Source organism: Hemitrygon akajei, chromosome 4, assembly GCF_048418815.1.
Source record: "Hemitrygon akajei chromosome 4, sHemAka1.3, whole genome shotgun sequence".
Classification (NCBI taxonomy): Eukaryota; Metazoa; Chordata; class Chondrichthyes; order Myliobatiformes; family Dasyatidae; genus Hemitrygon; species Hemitrygon akajei.
The window spans coordinates 36,916,797-36,935,464 of record NC_133127.1 but is presented as its reverse complement, the minus strand read 5'-3'; the positions used below and the strand labels follow the sequence as shown (position 1 = coordinate 36,935,464).

The following is an 18,668-nucleotide window of genomic DNA, read 5'->3' as shown; positions in this document are numbered from 1 at the left end:
AGTGCCCCCTGCTGACCTGGAGATCAATCATTGGTCTTTCATTATCACAGAGTTGAAACTCACCAAACCGCACTGAGGGACACCTTCACCAGAGAAACTAGCTTGTTGAAGAAGGCAGTTCACCACTACCTTCACAAGGGCAGAAAGAGATGGGGGGTACATGTTGGCTTCCAAGAATATATATAAGAAAAGATGAACTGGTTTTAATTGTTTTAAATGACAATCCCCTCCACCAGCCAATGGAGTTGAATTATAACACTCACCAAGACACTTGATAATGAGATATAACTGATCAATATCAGAATCTCCAGGGAAAAGCGGCTCTCCTGTCAACATCTCTGTCACCAGGCAACCCACGGCCCAAACATCCACTGACCTGAGGACAACAAAATGTACTTGCATTTCACCATTAAACAGCAAGTGCAGATCATGTGATAGCTAAACGATTGGGATCCTCAGTTCATTATGGACCCAAGAGCAGGGAAAGTGAACTAAACCAGTACAGAACTCTTACCAGCCATAAACTGCACTGTAGTGGTTTTGCAGGGGTAGTTACAGGTGGTATAGATGGGGTGGGGGCATGAGGAGACACTTCTTTCTGCCACAACTGCCCAGTGAACCCCTGTGGTAATGTTGACCCCTTTCACATACCCCAGCATGAGAAGCAGGCTCCACAGCTGAGAGATGATGTGAAGCTACTGGTGTTCAATTTCTGGGAGTTGTTGCAACCACGACTTATCAGAACATTATATCCATGCAGGGAAATGGACAAAATTCTCACAGGTTTCGACAAGGAGAGCTTTTCTTCCAGCTGAGGAGACTAGAGCCAGTGTCACAATCCCAGACTAAGGATGTGTAAGAGCGAGGTGAGGAGAAATTGCTTCACTCAGGTGAACGTTTTGAAATTCCCAAGCTCAGTCACTGTTTGTCAAAATAGAGATGGGGTTTTGTTGATTTTCTTGGCAGGCGATCACTCAAGGCGCAGAGCTGGGACGGAGGTAGTTTTTAAATCAAAGTCATGGAGTCATACAGCATTGTTACAGGCTGGCCAAGTTACCCACCTGCACTTTCCCACTTGCACATTTTTGCTGCATATCCCAATAAACCTTTCCCATTATACTTTTCTATGAATCTGTCCAAATTCTTTTAAATATAAAGTTACCTACCTCTACCATCTCATTCCAAATATCCACCATCCTCTATGTGGAAACATTGCCCCACAGATCCCCTTTAAATCTTTCCACTCTCAGCTTAAACCTGTGCCATCTAGTTTTAGATTCTCCTGTCCATATCAAAGCATTACGAACGTCTAATTTAGATATGATCCCCTGTGATATTATAAACTTCAATGCATCACCCCTTAGCCTCCTTCGCTGCAAGGAAAACATGCATAACGCAAGCCCTCCAGACCAAGTAATATCTTCATAAATCTTTCCTGCACCATCTCCAGCCCAATCATATGCTTCCTATGCTGGCACTCGAAACTGCACACAATACTCCAAGTACTGTATGTTCTCACCAATGAGATGTCCACCTGTAATACGATGTCCCAACTCCTCTACTCACGTCACTGATATCCACCACCAACCACAATATTGTGACAATCCTGCACCCCGCCCTCTTGAAAGGACACCATGGATTCTCGGATAATGATCTTTAAAACCGATGTACAAAACATAGGAACTTTGCAGTAAGTGAAAAATGTGACATTCCTATAATTTTATTTTGAAAGAAACAAGACCTTTTGCATCATTAAGAGGGGCAGCTACAATGGGGAGAAATCTTGTTGTCGGAGTATTAATACTTTGTGGAGTCATAGAGCAAAGAATGCAAGGCCAGTCTAGTCCATTCCAAACCTGGTGTTCTGCCCAATTCCATCAAGTCTTCCAAACCCCTCTCATCCATATACCTATCTAAACTTTTCTTAAATTTTACAAATGAATCCTGCATCTGCCACTTCTTCTGGCACCTCATTCCACACTTGGACCACGCTGGGTGAAGAAGTTCCCACTCAGGCTCCCAACCTCCAGTTCCAGTCTTACCCAGCCTGAAGGGGAAAAGCCTGCTATTCACCCTATCTATATCCCTCATAATTTTGCTACTTCTATAAGATCTCCATTCATTCTTCTCTGCCCCAGGGAATACAGTCCAACTTACAATGAACCTTCATCGTTGGTGACCTCCACCCCCCTCAGTAACTCCAGTTGAAGGGTCAGTGTGTTCAGTAGGTGATGATCCAATTCAGGAAATGGTAGAGTGAAAGCCAAGAACTACCAGGGATTAGAATGAAGGGACACAATTTTCATGTTGGAGTTGTTCGCTGAGGGAGACAAACAAATAAAACTGAGTGTTTGCTTCTCAACAGCTGCTGTTCAAATAGATTCTGTTGTTCCACTAATAACCTTTACATTCTATGGTGATCTGCCCACCATCAACATCCCAGGGTCAATAAAAATCCAAAAAAACAAATTCAGGTTCTGAAGATCTGAACTAAAACCAGCAAGTGTTGAAAATACCCAGCAGGTCAGACAGCATTGGTGGAGAGAGAAACATATAATGTTTAGAGATTGAAGTCCTGTCTCTGCACCATTATTTGGTTCTGATGAAACATCCCTGACCTGTAACATTAATTGCTTCTCTCTCCATGAATGCTGCCAGATTTTCTGTGTATTTCCACCATTTTCTGTCAACCTCCTGGGGGTGGGGGGTCACAATTGACAGGGACTGGACACAGGAAGATTGTGACTGTAAGAACAGGTCAGAGGCTGGGGATCCTGTGACAAACGACTCACCTCCTGACACCGCCCATGCCTTTCCACAGCATTCAAGGAATGAAGCAGTTTCACACACACGGGGGGGGGGGGGAGAGAGACAAACTCTCTTCTACCATTCCTCATCTGTGAGTCAATTGAGGGGTTCTGATCCCAGTCTGACAGGAAGAGTCCAGTGCTGGGACAAAGGCAAAATACGAGTCTGGGATCCAAGGGCCCAGTGTCAGCATAAAGAGACATCCCTTTAAACTGTGCTGAAGAGAAATTTCCGCAGCCAGAGGGCGATGAATCTGTGGAATTTGTTGCCACAGGGGGCAGTGGGAGGCCAAGTAAGATCCCACTTGGAGTATTGTGCACGGTTCTGGTTACCTGCCTTTAGGAAAGATGTAGAAAAGATTCACAAGGATGTTATCAAGACTGGAAGGCAGAGATTAATGTTATTTATTGGAAAGGGGGTTAATGATAATGGGGAGAAGGAGGGAGAATGGGGATGGAAAAATATCAGCCATGATTGAATGGTGGAGCAGAATAGATGAGCCAAATGGCCTAATTCTGCTCCTATATATTATAAAGAGCAGCCATACTGAGCACACAGCCCTACTGGAAAGGTAGAATGGAACAGAGGTTTGAATACCTTCCCCCAGCTCCTGAATCATAATGCGTACTTGCCATACGTGGAGTCTCCCACTAGGAGTTCTGGTGCGCGGGTACCAACGGGTTGCTACGTACTCGGTGTGCGCCTCCCCCGGGGCTGCCAGGGTACGGGCAAAACCAAAGTCACACAGCTTGAGCACGCTGCCATCAGACACCAGGATGTTCTCCAGCTTGATGTCACGGTGTATGATCTGAAAGAAAACTTACAAAGTGACAAGGCAACAGCCTCCATTCTGTCCCCAACCCTCTCCGGTGAAGGGCGATAAACTACGTGAAACACACACGTTGCACACACTAACTGTGCTCCCTGTACAGACACCCAGGTGCAACCAGGTTACAAAAGGGACCTTGAAGGAAGAGTGGCAGAGAAGGAGGGACTGATCAAAGGCTCCCTCATAGCCTCATCCTGTGTGATTCTGCCTGGTGTGGCTAATGCAGTGTGTCAGCATGGAATCAAATCTAGTGGTCATGTAGAAAGCAAACGGTAGGAATAAATGGGTTCTACTCAGGCTGGAGGGAGGCAACGAGTGGAGGACCATAGGGATCGTTTCCTGGCCCTCAGCTATGTCATTCGAAACCACTAGTGCAAAATACAGCCAATGTACCTAACTAACTAATCCCAGTGGTCTGGAGCCAGCCGTTCCTTTCCGACATGCAATTCTTCTTCAATGGTGTTTGATTCTCAGCCTCCACCAGCCCTTCAGACAGTGCATTCTAGATTCCAACTACCCTCTGGGGGGAGTCATTCCCCCTCAGAACCCCTCTAAACATTTCGCCTTAAACCTGTACCCTCTTCCCTTAAGACACGCCAAACATAAGGAAAAGATTCTGACCATATACCCTATCTACTCCCCTTATACATTTTGGTCAGGTCACCCCTAGGCTTCCTTCAGTCCGAGGAACACAGCCCAGTCTATCCAGTCTCTCCTTAGTGACCAGCGTAGTTTCAAAGGCGTATCCTGATGCCATTCACAAACAAGAGACACAAAACGCTGGAGGAACTCAGCAGGTCAGGCAGCATCGGTGGAAAAGGGTACAGTCAACATTTCAGGCTGAGACCCTTCAGCAGGACTGGAGGTAAAATGCTGAGGAGTAGATTTTAAAGGTGGGGGGAGGGGATAGGTGAAACCTGAAGGGGGAGGGATGAAGTAAAGAGCTGGGAAGTTGATTGGTGAAGGAGATACAGGGCAGTAGGAGGAGGGGTCTGATAGGAGAGGGCAGAAGGCCATGGAAGAAAGAAAAGGGGGGAGGTGATGGGTGGGCAAGGAGAGAGGGGGAAAAGGAGATGGAGAATGGTGAAGTGGGTGGAGGACATTACCGGAAGTTGGAGAAATCGATGTTGATGCCATTAGGTTGGAGGCTACCCAGACAGAATACAAGGTGTTGTCCTGGTGCCATTGTTGAGAGGGTAGGTTGGACTCACGTTGTGGCTGTGACAGAAGGCCAAGCCCCGCAGGATTTGAAGCAGATAGCTCCTGACTCTGGTGTAGTCAAGCCCCTTGGGAAACTGCTCCAAGTCATCCAGGAGCGTGCGGTCCATGTACTCAAAGACCAGGAACCAGCGACCTTTCTTCTTGAAGACTTCCAACAGACTGACCAGGTTCTCGTGTCGAAGCCTCTGTTAAAAACAAGAAGAATAGTTGTCCTAGGTGTTACTGCAATCCCAGGCTACCAGCGAAGTCAGCAATTGTCGTCACACAGCCAGGCAACTAGCCAGATTTTATAAATAAAAGCAAGTCCTGGGAGAGAGTGGGACCTGGGCCCTTGGTGAATTCCACAGAGACTGAGACCCCGGTGAGACCTACGGGAGCAGAGGAATCTGTGTCCAGGTTTAGGTTGATTCACTTCTATGCAGAGATCCTTCCATTCAAATCATCCTCACAGGTTAAACACTTCTGCTGACTGGCACAGAGACCTGTGCTCCATCCTTTGAAAGGAGAAGGCCCTGTGGATCACCTGGAAGAGGTAGCTACAGCTCCCAGAGTTTCAGGAGAGAAGTGAAGATGGGAACAGAGAGCAGAAGGAATGTGGGACTTGCCACAGATGGAGGGGTCAAGGAGTGCAGTGGGGATGGGTTTAAAGAGGAGAGGGAGAGGGAGAGGGAGAGGGAGAGGGAGAGGGAGAGGGAGAGGGAGAGGGAGAGGGAGAGGGAGAGGGAGAGGGAGAGGGAGAGGGAGAGGGAGAGGGAGAGGGAGAGGGAGAGGGAGAGGGAGAGGGAGAGGGAGAGGGAGAGGGAGAGGGAGAGGGAGAGGGAGAGGGAGAGGGAGAGGGAGAGGGAGATATGGAGAGAAGGAATGGTTGACGTTAATGCTTAATGGAGGTCTTCAACCCCAAAACATTAACTCTGTTTCTCCCTGCACAGGTGCGATCTGAATCCTTCGAGTATTTCCAGCATTCACTGTTTTTATTTCAGTTTTCCAGCACCTGCAGTGCTTTTGCCTTTAGCAGGATGGGGAGGTATGGACTGGAATGGGAGGAGGTCACTGTGAGGTGGGAACGCCAGCACAGAGTGAAGGGTCTACTGACCTACATCAGATGTGTGTGAAATAAATCTTCACAGGAAGCAGCCCTCACTCCACCACGTCATTCAAGCACATCAAATACACAGGCAGACGTACATTTCCCTATCTCAGCAGGAACCTGAAAGCACGACTCTAAGCCAAAGCAATGGACAAGCTGCATTCCACAGCAAGCTCAGACTTGTCTGCTCACCCAAGGACATCGTAAACATAGGACTCAAATCAAAAACACATTGACCAGTGGAGGGAAGTCACTGGAGAATATTCACATATTCATTGTTAACAGAACAAAAGCTAATTTAAATATATCTAGTACTTTTTCATTTTTATATTAATCAGGAATTTTAATCATAGAGTGATTCTGCAGAGGCCATTCACTCCACTGAGCCAGTGACCACTCTTTGAAAGAGTTCCCAGTGAGTCTTCTGCCCATTCTCTCCCACAGCCCCACACTTCGTTCTCAACAATTTCTCTTGGCAGTTCCCACTTATTTTTTATTTTTTTAAGTTATCATCATCTGATTTTTTTGCAGGTATTTGCAGTTTGTCATCTTTTGCACATTGGATGTTTGTCAGTCTGTTTTTTTAGCAGTTTTCATTGATTCTAATATATTTCTTTGTGCTGCCGTGAATACCTGCAGGAAAATGAAGCTTAGAGTAGTATATGGTGATATACTGCAAATGTACTTTGATGATAAATTCACTTTGAATTTTGAAGATGCTTTGCCTTTTTAGGAGGTACATCCCTGATGTCCACCACACTGACCAAACCCACTCTCCTTCCCTCACTTCTTTCTGGAGTTACCAACCTACTGGTTATAATATCCCCTTTACACTTCTACTTTTCATTTAGTCATCTTTGTGAATGAACCATTAAGGCCAAAGTCAGCGTTCATTGCCCACCTTCAGTTGCCCTGAGAAGGTGGCGGTGAAAGGAAAATTATTTTCAGATTTGTTCTGTGTTCTTTTCTTATTCAGCTCAGGGCATTTGCATATGGATTCACAGACTAAGGAGACCTTGCACACGCGTTAAACCACAAGAAAATGCTCTACTGGGACCAGCATAAATGCAATACGGAAAGTGTCTACAGTATTAGCAGTACAGAAATCAAAATAATACTTGTTATCCACTAAACATGTCAGAGGGGTCCACTGACCCAACCATCCTACACACAGCCTGTTCTCCCCCAAACTTTAACTCAGACTTGAAGCACTTTTCCCTATCTTAACACCAACATGGCCGTAACCTAACCTAAGACAAAACTCTCCCACTTGCACGAAGAGAATGCCCCTTTTAAAACCCTTCGAAACCTGTTTCACAAGTATTTTTCTATTCCGTGGTGGTACCAGTTGCACCCCCTCATCTCTTACCACGCCAGACAACATCTTCCACCATTTCCCAGTTATGACTGTAGACTTGTATTTGCTTGACTTTCTCAAAACATTGCTGTGTACTGTTCCACTTGTACTTTCTCAAAACAATCCCACTCCAAGCTAACACCAATTTGTCTTACAGACTTCCATGATATTTTAGCATATACCAAGGAGGAATCATATTTAACTTTTTCCTTACAGGAGGTAAGCTGCCTTCATGAACTGCTTTAATCGTTCTGGTGAAGGCTGTCCCATGGTGATGTTACAGAAGGCGTTAGACCAGTGGTTCCTGAAGTAGGCAGTAATTTGGGCCATGGGAGTTTCTAAGGGGGTAATAAAGATAAAGGGGCAGTGGGGGGCACTCGATAGGAGGAGGCCAGCTGAGGAATTACAGGTCTAGTTTTAGAAATTAATGACTTCTTAGAAACATTTGATCCCCATTGCCTCATAAATGATTACAATGATCATGTAAGCACCTCATCTCCTGTTAACCTACTGTTCTCTTAGACTTTGCTCAAAGCATGACATATAGTTGAAAAGCAATGTGACACCTCTGTATTTGGCATATCATGAAAAATCTGGACTGAAGTCATCGTGTCACTTCCACGCTCAGTCCGCGCTCTGTTCCATTCACAACTGAACTACAGTGTTATCTCGTACCACCCCCATACTCTACTCACACAGTGACACGCCCCTGTGAATTAGGGCATGGCATTTAGAATCTGCTCTTTCTTGAATGTGATAGTAGCCGGCTTCACCACCATATCTTGTAATCTCATCATACCCTGTGATTCCAATTCTCCAATCAATGCCCTCACTGAGCATATTATGTATGAATTTATTAGCTTCATGGCAATGAGATTCGAATAGTGTGAATTGTATTATTGTGTAACCAGAACACTGACTGAAAACTCACTAGTATAGACTAATGGCCTAACTTGTCAGCAGAATACAGCCCAAGAGTACAAAGCTCCCCGTCATCCCTGCACATCATGTCCATTGCCGCCAGGTAGATATTCAGTGGTGATCAATTGGAGAACAAAGGGCACTGCTTCCCAAGGATCAGCTTTGCTGGCCATATATCCACATCGACATGTCTTAGGAATTTGCTGTGGTGTATTGGCGTAACATGCAACAAAAAGCAACAACATTCGACTATTATAGAGAATAAAGAACTACATTAAATAAGCTAAAGGTTAAAGTACAGATTCTGTCTGGAATAAGATGTTATAAATACATAAATGCCAGCAGATATTTACATTAACAAGTGCAATCTTCTTTTACTGAATCTGACTAATGCACCGGCTCACTTATCTCTTTACTGAAACTATTAGTCTTTCAGTAACCTGCTCATGATTTTAACTAACTGTTCTGCTTTAGGAGTTCTGACATTTAAACATACACCTAGACATAAACTGCTTACAATTTAAGAGTTAAATTAATCTCTCATTGTTGATTCCATCCAGATACCTCCATACCTGCTTTTACATAATCACTTTATCTCTAGGGATATGCACAGGTACGGCAATAATTCTTTATATGTAGCTACAGACCACTAGTTCACCATTGCCTGGCTCAACAAATACAACCCAGAAAGAAATCCAAGAGAAATTAAATTTTTGTCCCTTATGAACTTTCTATAAATGTAACTTTGTGGAATTGAATCCCACTTCTGGAATAATAAGACTAGAATATTTTCTCTGCCTTGGTCTTTATCATCTTATACTCCTCTATCAAGTCACCTGTTATCTTCCTTTGATCTATTAAGAAAAGCCATAACTTGCTCAGCCTATCCACATGAGACATCTCCCCAACTCCAGGCACCATCCTGGTAAAGCTCCTCCGCACACTCTCCAAAGCTTCCACATTCTTTCTATAATGAGGTGACTAGACCTGAACATCTTTAACCCTGTACTCTGTCCTCTTCATTTCACACTTCTCAGCAGAACAGAGAAGTGGGGGCCATTTAACATCTCTCACACCAGAGTCGAACAGAACTCCATCCCTGCTGCAGAGTAACGCCAGCCCAGGGTATGAGCTCTAGTCCTGGACTGGAACTCCTGCAGAGCTCTCACCACAAACACTTTTGTTACAGAAAGGAAGCAGGCAATGCTCATGTTTCTCACCTTTTGGTCACATTTTGCCCATCAAGTTCATACCAGCTCTCAGAGCATTCTCTCCCAGTCCCGGTCCCCAAATATTTCCCTATAACCTGTTCTCTCTCTCACAGGTCCATAATCTACCCTCCAACTCTCCTGCCAGTCACCTATACTAGGGGCAAGTTACAGTGGCCACTTTAATTACCAACTTAAACATCTTTGGAAAGTTCAAGGAAACGAGAGCAGCAGGTGGAAACCCACGCAGTCACGGGAGAACATGTGAACTCCACACAGACAGCAGAGGTCAGCACTGAATCCAGGTAACTGGATCGGTGAAGCAGCAGTTCAATTGCATATGCTGAGTGACTGTGTCTATAGTCGACCATTGCTTCTGCTCCTCCCACCTTCCTACCCTCCTTTCCCCTCACCCAACCCCACATGGACATCGTCCTTCCCCATTCAAGCTAATATTTATCCTATTTCACCCAAAGCCTGTGGAACCGAGAGACGTTGGGCTACAGGTACATATTTCCTTGAGAGTTGACACATGGGGCAAAGTGGCGAGGTGTTTGGCACGCTTGCCTTGATCTACCATGGCACAGAGGGCAAGAGCTTGTCAGAAGACCACACGTGGAGGGGACAGCTCCGATCAGCACACACTAGGAAGCTGGAGAACAGACAGGAAAAAAGTCACAAGTATGTTTGCCAAGACTGAAGATTTTAAATTATGAGGCGAGACTGCTTTCCCTGCAGTGTAACTCTACGGAGCATTCAATAGTCACACATGGTCAGTAAGGAATTACAGACCTGCTTCTGTGTATGTTCACGACTTGATGAGTTGTGGTGCCCAGGCTGGAGTCGGTGTTGCCGCCTGTGTTCGCTCGGCAGAAGACAAGCTGTACTGTGGTCGACTGCAGATTTCTGCGGCATTCATGGACTCGGTCCCGACTTTTTCTTTGCGTGGTTGCACTTCACATGTGCTTGCTACGCTGTTTGTGTGCTTTGTGCTGCGTGTGACTGTTGGTGCTGAGTATTGCACCCTGGCCCCAGAGGACACTCTCTAATTTGGCTGTACTCATGGTTAAACTTGAATCCAATTGAATGATGGATGATGTCATGCTGAAAGCATGTTTTAGTGTAAAGGGTCTCCATTAAACACAAAAGAAGCAGAATGAAATGGATCATTGAGGTTACCAACTCACAGTGTTCCTCATTCATCAAACTGTAGAGCGAAACTGTCAGAGTAATACAACAAAGGAAATACTGCCAATATTACAAATCGGAAATAAAGTTCAGATGAGAAGTCACCTTACTGAATATTTTCTCAGTTTGTCTCCCAACAGGTGCTGACTTGACTTGCTGAGTATTTGTTTTTATAATATGGGAATGTACAGATTTAATTTCTTCAGGAGGAAGAAGATGCAGGGCTCAGATGGAGGTCTCCACCTGAATAGCCGACTGTCCATTTCATTCCACAGATACTGCCAGACCCATTCCTCCAGCAGTTAGTTTCTTGTTTCAGATTCAAGCATCTGGATTCTCATATGTCTCCAACAGAGAAATAAAATTATCTGGGAATATATCCCTGGTAAGTGACACTAATTGCTCCACACAGTAGCACATCATAAACTGTCATTGAAATTTATCCCACTGCCCACTCAAAGTTTAAAACTTTAAAGAAGTATTTTCTGAAAATTGACAAACCAGTAAATCTTCTGCTGAGGGATTTTATTTAGTTAATGACACAGAGTTAACCGGTAGCAACTCAGGATACAATTGATGTGCTGGTCTTCTTTGCAAGGTGTGTTGAAAGTAAGGAAGCCATGCTAACGTACAGGGCTTGGTGAGACCATGCAGGAAGTAAGTTGGGAAGGTTGACTCTTTATCTGAAGGAAGGTTGACTGGTCTCAGAGTCAGTGAATCACAGATTCAGATTGGTTCACAAATTTGGCCCCCACAAAGCAAGAGAGATAGTTACACCCTGTAGTTTAGTAAAAAAAAATTTTAAATCACGTTGTTGTTCCCTTGAACCATCTCAAGACTGTTCAATGTAATGGACTGATGTGATGAAATAACCTGTATAACAAACATCTTCACTGTACCTCAGCTTGTAACAATAGTAAACCAATTTACCAAACACAAACAATCTCCCAGATGTAATAGTGGCCAAAGGAACTAGGGTAAAGGATGAACTGAAAGAAATTTATATTAGGCAAGAAACTGTGTTGGATAGACTGTTGAGTCTGAAGGCTGATAAGTCCCCGGGACCTGATGGTCTGCATCCCAGGGTACTTAAGAGGTGGCTCTAGAAATCGTGGATGCATTGGTAATCATTTTCCAATGTTCTATAGATTCAGGAACAGTTCCTGCTGATTGGAGGGTGGCTAATGTTGTCCCACTTTTCAAGAAAGGAGGGAGAGAGAAAACAGGGAATTATAGACCGGTTAGGCTGACGTCAGTGGTGGGAAAAATGCTGGAGTCAATTATAAAAGAGGAAATTACAACACATTTGGATAGCAGTAGAAGGATCAGTCTGAGTCAGCATGGATTTATGAAGGGAAAATCATGCTTGACTAATCTTCTGGAGTTTTTTGAGGATGTAACTATGAAAATGGACAAGGGAGAGCCAGTGGATGTAGTGTACCTGGACTTCCAGAAAGCTTTTGATAAAGTCCCACATAGGAGATTAGTGGGCAAAATTAGGGCACATGGTATTGGGGGCAGAGTACTGACATGGATTGAAAATTGGCTGGCTGACAGAAAACAAAGAGTAGTGATTAACAGGTCCCTTTCAGAAAGACAGGCTGTGACCAGTGGGGTACCGCAAGGTTCAGTGCTGTGACCGCAGCTGTTTACAATATACATTAATGATTTAGGTGAAGGGATTAAAAGTAACATTAGCAAATTTGCTGATGACACAAAGCTGGGTGGCGGTGTGAAATGTCAGGAGGATGTTATGAGAATGCAGGGTGACTTGGACAGGTTGGGTGAGTGGGCAAATGTATGGCAGATGCAGTTTAATGTGGATAAATGTGAGGTTATCCACTTTGGTGGCAAGAACAGGAAGGCAGATTACTATCTAAATGGAGTCAAGTTAGGAAAAGGGGAAGTACAATGAGATCTAGGTTTTCTTGTACATCAGTCAATGAAAGCAAGCATGCAGGTACAGCAGGCAGTGAAGAAAGCTAATGGCATGCTGGCTTTTATAACAAGAGGAATTGAGTATAGGAGTAAAGAGGTCCTTCTGCAGTTGTACAGGGCCCTGGTGAGACCCCACCTGGAGTATTGTGTGCAGTTTTGGTCTCCAAATTTGAGGAAGGACATTCTTGCTATTGAGGGAGTGCAGCGTAGGTTCACAAGGTTAATTCCCGGAATGGCGGGGACTGTCATATGTTGAAAGATTGGAGCGACTGGGCTTGTATACACTGGAATTTAGAAGGATGAGAGGGGATCTGATTGAAACATATAAGATTATTAAGGGATTGGACACACTGGAGGCAGGAAGCATGTTCCCGCTGATGGGTGAGTCCAGAACTAGAGGCCACAGTTTAAGAATAAGGGGTAGGCCATTTAGAACAGATGCGGAAAAACTTTTTCACCCAGAGAGTGGTGGATATGTGGAATGCTCTGCCCCAGAAGGCAGTGGAGGCCAAGTCTCTGGATGCATTCAAGAGAGAGTTAGATAGAGCTCTTATAGATAGCAGGGTCAAGGGATATGGGGAGAGGGCAGGAACGGAGTACTGATTGTGTATGATCAGCCATGATCACAGTGAATGGCGGTGCTGGCTAGAAGGGCTGAATGGCCTACTCCTGCACCTACTGTCTATTGTCTATTGTCATAACTTACCCATTTATCAAATAGAAGATGCAGCATTCAGAGAGGAACTGACAGAGTGGATGCAGAGAGTCCAGATTCACGGAGACACAAGATGCTAGGCAGGTAAGGCAGCATCAATGAAGGAAGGAGATATTTCCACGTTCCCCCAGCATTTTATCTGTGACAGCTCAGGTTAAGGGATGGGTCATCACAATTTAGATGAGGGAAATCTTTGGAATTCTCCTCCCAAGAGCTCTGGATGCTGTCAGCTACTCAGGGCTGACATCCATAGATCACTGGAATCGCTGGATATGGGAAGCAGAGAGGAAAGAGCAGATGGGGCAGAGATTCATGAACACAAGAGATTCTGCAGATACTGAAAATCTTGAAGTACGCACACAAATTGCTGGAGGAATTCGACAGGTGAGGCATCATCGGGTGAAGAATAAGCAGTTGACATTTTGGGTTGAGGCCCTTCATCAGGACTGGAAAAGAAGGGGGAAGAAACCAGAATAAGGTGGGGGAGTGGAAGGAGTGCATGTTGGCAGGTGATAGGTGAAACCAGCTAAGTGGGACAGTGGGTGGGTGGGGAGGGATGAAGCAACAAGCTGGGAAATGATAGGTGGAAAAGGTCAAGGGCTGAAGAAGAAAGAATCTGATAGGAGAGGACTGTAGACCATGAGAGAAAGAGAAGGGTGAGGGGGACCAGAGGGAGGTGAGGAAAAGAGAATGGGTAGGAGTGAGACAGAATGGGGAATGGAAAGGGAGGGGAGGGAGAAATTACAGGAAGCTTGAGAAATCAATGTTTATACTATCAGACTGAAGGCTATCCAGAATGATTACAAAGGTGTTGCTCTTCGAATCCAAGAGTGGCATTTGGGGCAGTAGATGAGGCCATGGATGGATATGCTGGAATAGAAGGTCGAATTGAAATGGGTGGTCCCTGGGAAATGTCACCTTTGTGCCAAATGGGGTCTCACCGATATAGAGGAGGCTGCACCAGAGATTCAGCCAGGACCTTATAGACGAGTAGAACAGGATGGAGGGGCCAAGTAGCCTGTTCCTGCTTCTATCTCACTTCCATCCCACCTCTGTAAAGGTTGATGCTTCTTACCATCTGTAACCAGACACCAACAGAAAGAGAACACTTACCTTTAACAACCTTATTTCCCTCATGGCTATTTTTTTCACAAATTTGTCATCATCACCCTCCAGGAATTTTTTGATGGCAACAATCCTTCCGTTTTCCTTATTCCTGCATTTTGTGACCATTCCATAGCTCCCTTCACCCAGCACGCCCAGATATTCGTACTTATCCATATTCCTTAATGTCCGTCGACGACCTGCACCAAGGAGGAGCAGATCATTCCGTTATCAGAAACTGCTGCAGAGCAAACCCTGACATCCAACAGAGAGCACAACAAACACAGCTTGGCCCACACCACACTGTCGTGTACAGCTCTCGTCCCATTTCACAAACAGGTACGAAAGATGGGAGAAGGTGCCGGCAATGTTTACAAGGAGAGTCATTGGAACTGTGAGATTAAACATCAGGGAAGGTCCGAGCAAGCTGAAAATAAAGCAGCTTCAGCAAGTCTGGATGAAAGAATGGCACCGCCGACAGAGCTGCCACTACACCGCTCCAGGGATGTGGGTTCAATCCTGACATCCGTGCTCTCCCCGTGACCAGGTGAGTTTCCTCCCACATAGAGTCATATAACATGTAAATAAGCCATTGGACCCAACTGGTCCATGGACTGAGACACCTATCTAAAGCTAGTCCCATTTTTCCAGTGTTTGGCCTATATCCCTCCAAATATTTCTTATTCATGTTACCTTTTAAATGCTGCTAATATACCTGCCTCAACCTCTTCCTTTGGCAGCTCATTCCATATACTAAGCATCAGTGTAAAAAAGCTACCTCATGTTTCTTTGAAGTTGCTCCAGATTCACATTAAACCATCCATTTTGTGATTCCTAAACCCTAGGAAAACAATGGTGATTATTCATCCTCTCTATTCCCTTTCATGGTCAGCAAGACCAAAGAGCTGATAACTTACTACAGGACAAAGAAACCAGAGATCCACGAGACAGTCCTCATTGAAGGATTGGGGTTGAAGAGGGTCAATAACTTTAATATTGTTGGTGTAATCATATCAGAGGATCTGTCCTGGGACCAGCACGCAACTGTAACAAGCCACAACAGCACCTCTACTTTCCTCGGTCTGTGTAGATTCAGCATCTCATATAACATTTGACAAACTTCTGTAGACATACTGTGGAGAGTATTTTCATTGATTGTATCATGGCCTGGTATGGAAACACCAAAGCCCATGAAAGAGTAACTCCTCAAAATGTAGTAGATACAGCCCGGTCTATCACAGGCAAATCCCTTCCTACCATTGAGCACATATGCAAGAGGTGCTGCCTTAAGAAATCAGCATCCATCATCCAGGACCCCCATCATCCAGACATGCTCTCTTCTTGCTGCTGCCATTGAGAATGAGTTGGAGGATCCTTAGGTCCCACACTAGCAGGCTCAAGTACAGTAATTAGCCTTCAACCATCAGACTCCTAAACCAGCCTGGTTAACTTCACTCACCTCAACCCTTGGACTTGCCTTTCAGGGCTCTACAACCCATGTTCTCAGTATTACTTGTTTACCTATTATTATTATGTTTGCAGTTTGTCTTCTTTTGCACATTGGTTTTTCAGTCTTTGTTTATGAGCAGTTTTTCATTGATTCTATCATATTTCTTTGTTCTACTATGAATGCCTACAAGAAAATGAATCTCTACATAATACATGGTGACATACAGTATATGTACTTCCATAATAAATTTACTTTGAACTTTGATACTTTTAAACTCATCTATTCATCAGTTCTGATTCTCCCAAGGCCCAATGAGTATCGCCCTAACCTGCTCAACCCCTCTTCATAACTCAGTTCCTCAAGACCTGGCAACAGCCTCAGAAATCTCCTCTGGGCCCTTTCCAGTTCTTACAGCAGGGTGACCAAATACAGAATTCCAAATACAGCCTCGCCAGTGTCTTGTACAACTGCAACATAATATCCCAACGTCTACACTCACTGCCCTGACACAAGCTTCTTCAACACCCTGTCTACCTGTAATGCCACTTTCAGGAAACCATATGCTTGTACTCCTGGATTCCTCTGTTCAACAATCATCATGTCCTACCATTCACTGTGGAAGTCCTACCATTTGTCGTCCCAAAATGCAACACCAGGCACTTATTGAGGATAAGCCATAAATAACCTCCCAGAATGCTCAAGTAGAAAATATTCAAAGGAGAGTTGATGGGCGGAGAAAGAGGAAACATTGCAGGGAGAATAGGGCTGATGGGATCATTCTCCTGGCTATCAGTGTGGACCCAATGAGCTGAACGGCCTCTTTCTCTGCCACAATTGACAGGTAGTATATGGATCAAAATCAAAGAGACTCTTTGTCCTGCAGAAGATACCAATAACCCCACAGAGTTCAGGAGAATGACAAACAAGAGAAAATCTGCAGATCCAGCAACAGTCTCAATGCTGGAGGAACTCAGAAGGCCAGGCAGCATCTATGGAAAATAGTAAACAGTTGACATTTGGGTCAGAGAACCTTCATCTGTACTGGGAGAGAAAGATGAGAAGTCAGGCTAAGAAGGTTGGGGGAAGGGAAGAAGAAGTAAAAGATGGTAAGTGATTGTTGAAACAAGGGGAGAAGTAAAGAGCTGGGAACTCGATTAGTGAAGGGCTAGAGAAGGGGAACTCCTCTGATAGGAGAGGACAGAAGAAAAGGAAGGGGAAGAGCACCAGAGGGACGTGATGGGTTGGTAAGGAGGTAAGGTGAGAGAGGGAATGGGAATGGGGAACAGGCAGGAGGGGGTGGTGGTGGCATGTTCCTGCCATCAGGTTGGAGGCGGCCCAGACAGAACATCAGCTGTTGCTCCTCCTGCCTAGGTGTGGCCTCGTCATGACAGTAGAGACAGTCACAGACTGACATGTCGAAATGGGAATGGGAAGTGGAATTAAAATGGGTGGTCACTGGGAGATCCTGATTTTTCTGGGGGACGGAGCTTAGATGCTTGGTGAAGCAGTCTCCAATCTGTGTAGGGTCTCGCCAATGTACAGGAGGCCACAACAGGAACACTAGACACGGTATATGACCCCAACAGACTCACAGGTGAAGTGTTGCCTCACCTGGAAAAACTGTTTGGGGCCCTGAATGGTGGTGAGGGAGGAGGCATAGGGGCGGGTATGACTTGCATGGATAAGTACCAGAAGGGGGATCAGTGGGGAAGGATGAATGGACAAGGGAGTCGCGTAGGGAGTGATCCCTGCAGAAAGGTGTCCTTGGTGGTGGGATCCTGTCGCAGAAGTTACGGAAAACTACGTATTGGACGCGGAGGCCAGTGTGGAACTGTTTCCTATAGGACGGCATGGGTACATAAAATCAACTGCATAAACTGGGAATGAGGATTGAAGGGATGGTGAGGGAGCAGGTGGTGTCGACCCTAGACTATCCCCACCCCTCCGGGTTACCCACCTGTTTCCATACTGGGACTCTACACAAGGCTCTGCAATAGAGGGAAATATCAGTTACCAAATAAAAATCAATGCACTTATGACAAAATATTTGCTTTAATGTGTACCGTCTGAAACACAAAGGTACTTTCATCTCACATTATCGAACACCTTCAGCACCACGGACTCCCGCTCTGATTCACGGCTGCTGCCCAGTAACATTCCAGACTGCGGTTGTTAGAAGGTGCAGGTAGGTACCAGTAAGTTGAAGCTCAGCCCGCCAGCATCTGAACGGAGAACAGGGGGAAATTCCCAAAGTTAGGATCAAGCAGTAAGGTCACCAGTGTGAGGAACTGGTGTGGGGACATTGGCCCCAAATACAATACAAAGTAGTGCAGAGATACGGAAGTGTTGGGGCCGGTGGGTGTTACAGAGACAAGCAGAGCTGTAGGGGCCGGAGAGGGTTACAGAGAAAGGGAGGGGTGTAGGGGCTGGAGGGGATAACAGAGATTGAGGGGTGCAGGGCCGGAGAGGGTTATAGAGACGGGTGGGGGAGTGTGGGCGCAGGAGAAGCTTATAGGAACAGGGAGGAACAGACCTGGAAATACGCGCAGTAACAGAGCAGGGTATTATAGTTATGGATTAAAACGGTTCACGTTTTCAGTCGTTTAGAAATATTCAGCGCAGCTGTAAATGAACTTGTCATTAGTTTGCAAGAAGGAAGTGTTATAGTTTGATGTGGCCCTGTGTAACTACGAGGTTTAGTTTGAAACAGATTCCTGCCCATCGTATCTCCTGTCTATGGGAGCGGCACCACCACAAAACATCAAGGCTGGAGGCTGAGTTCACTGACGGGAATGAACGACGTAGAACAGTCGTTTATAACCAAATTTTCAAACGGTGCTGA

General features: G+C 45.3%; 1 protein-coding gene across 1 annotated transcript in view; it reads right to left on the bottom strand.

Moving 5' to 3' along the window:
* LOC140726245 (cyclin-dependent kinase-like 2) overlaps positions 1–18,044 on the bottom strand; it is a 52,512-nt gene extending 34,468 nt beyond the window's left edge. The window contains 7 exon segments of the mRNA XM_073042356.1: positions 264–376; positions 3,437–3,477; positions 3,479–3,616; positions 4,849–5,043; positions 14,386–14,576; positions 17,784–17,814; positions 17,921–18,044. Coding sequence (XP_072898457.1) covers positions 264–376; positions 3,437–3,477; positions 3,479–3,616; positions 4,849–5,043; positions 14,386–14,576; positions 17,784–17,793 — 688 coding nt within the window. The 5' untranslated portion in view covers positions 17,794–17,814; positions 17,921–18,044.
* Between the last annotated feature and the right edge of the window lie 624 nt (positions 18,045–18,668).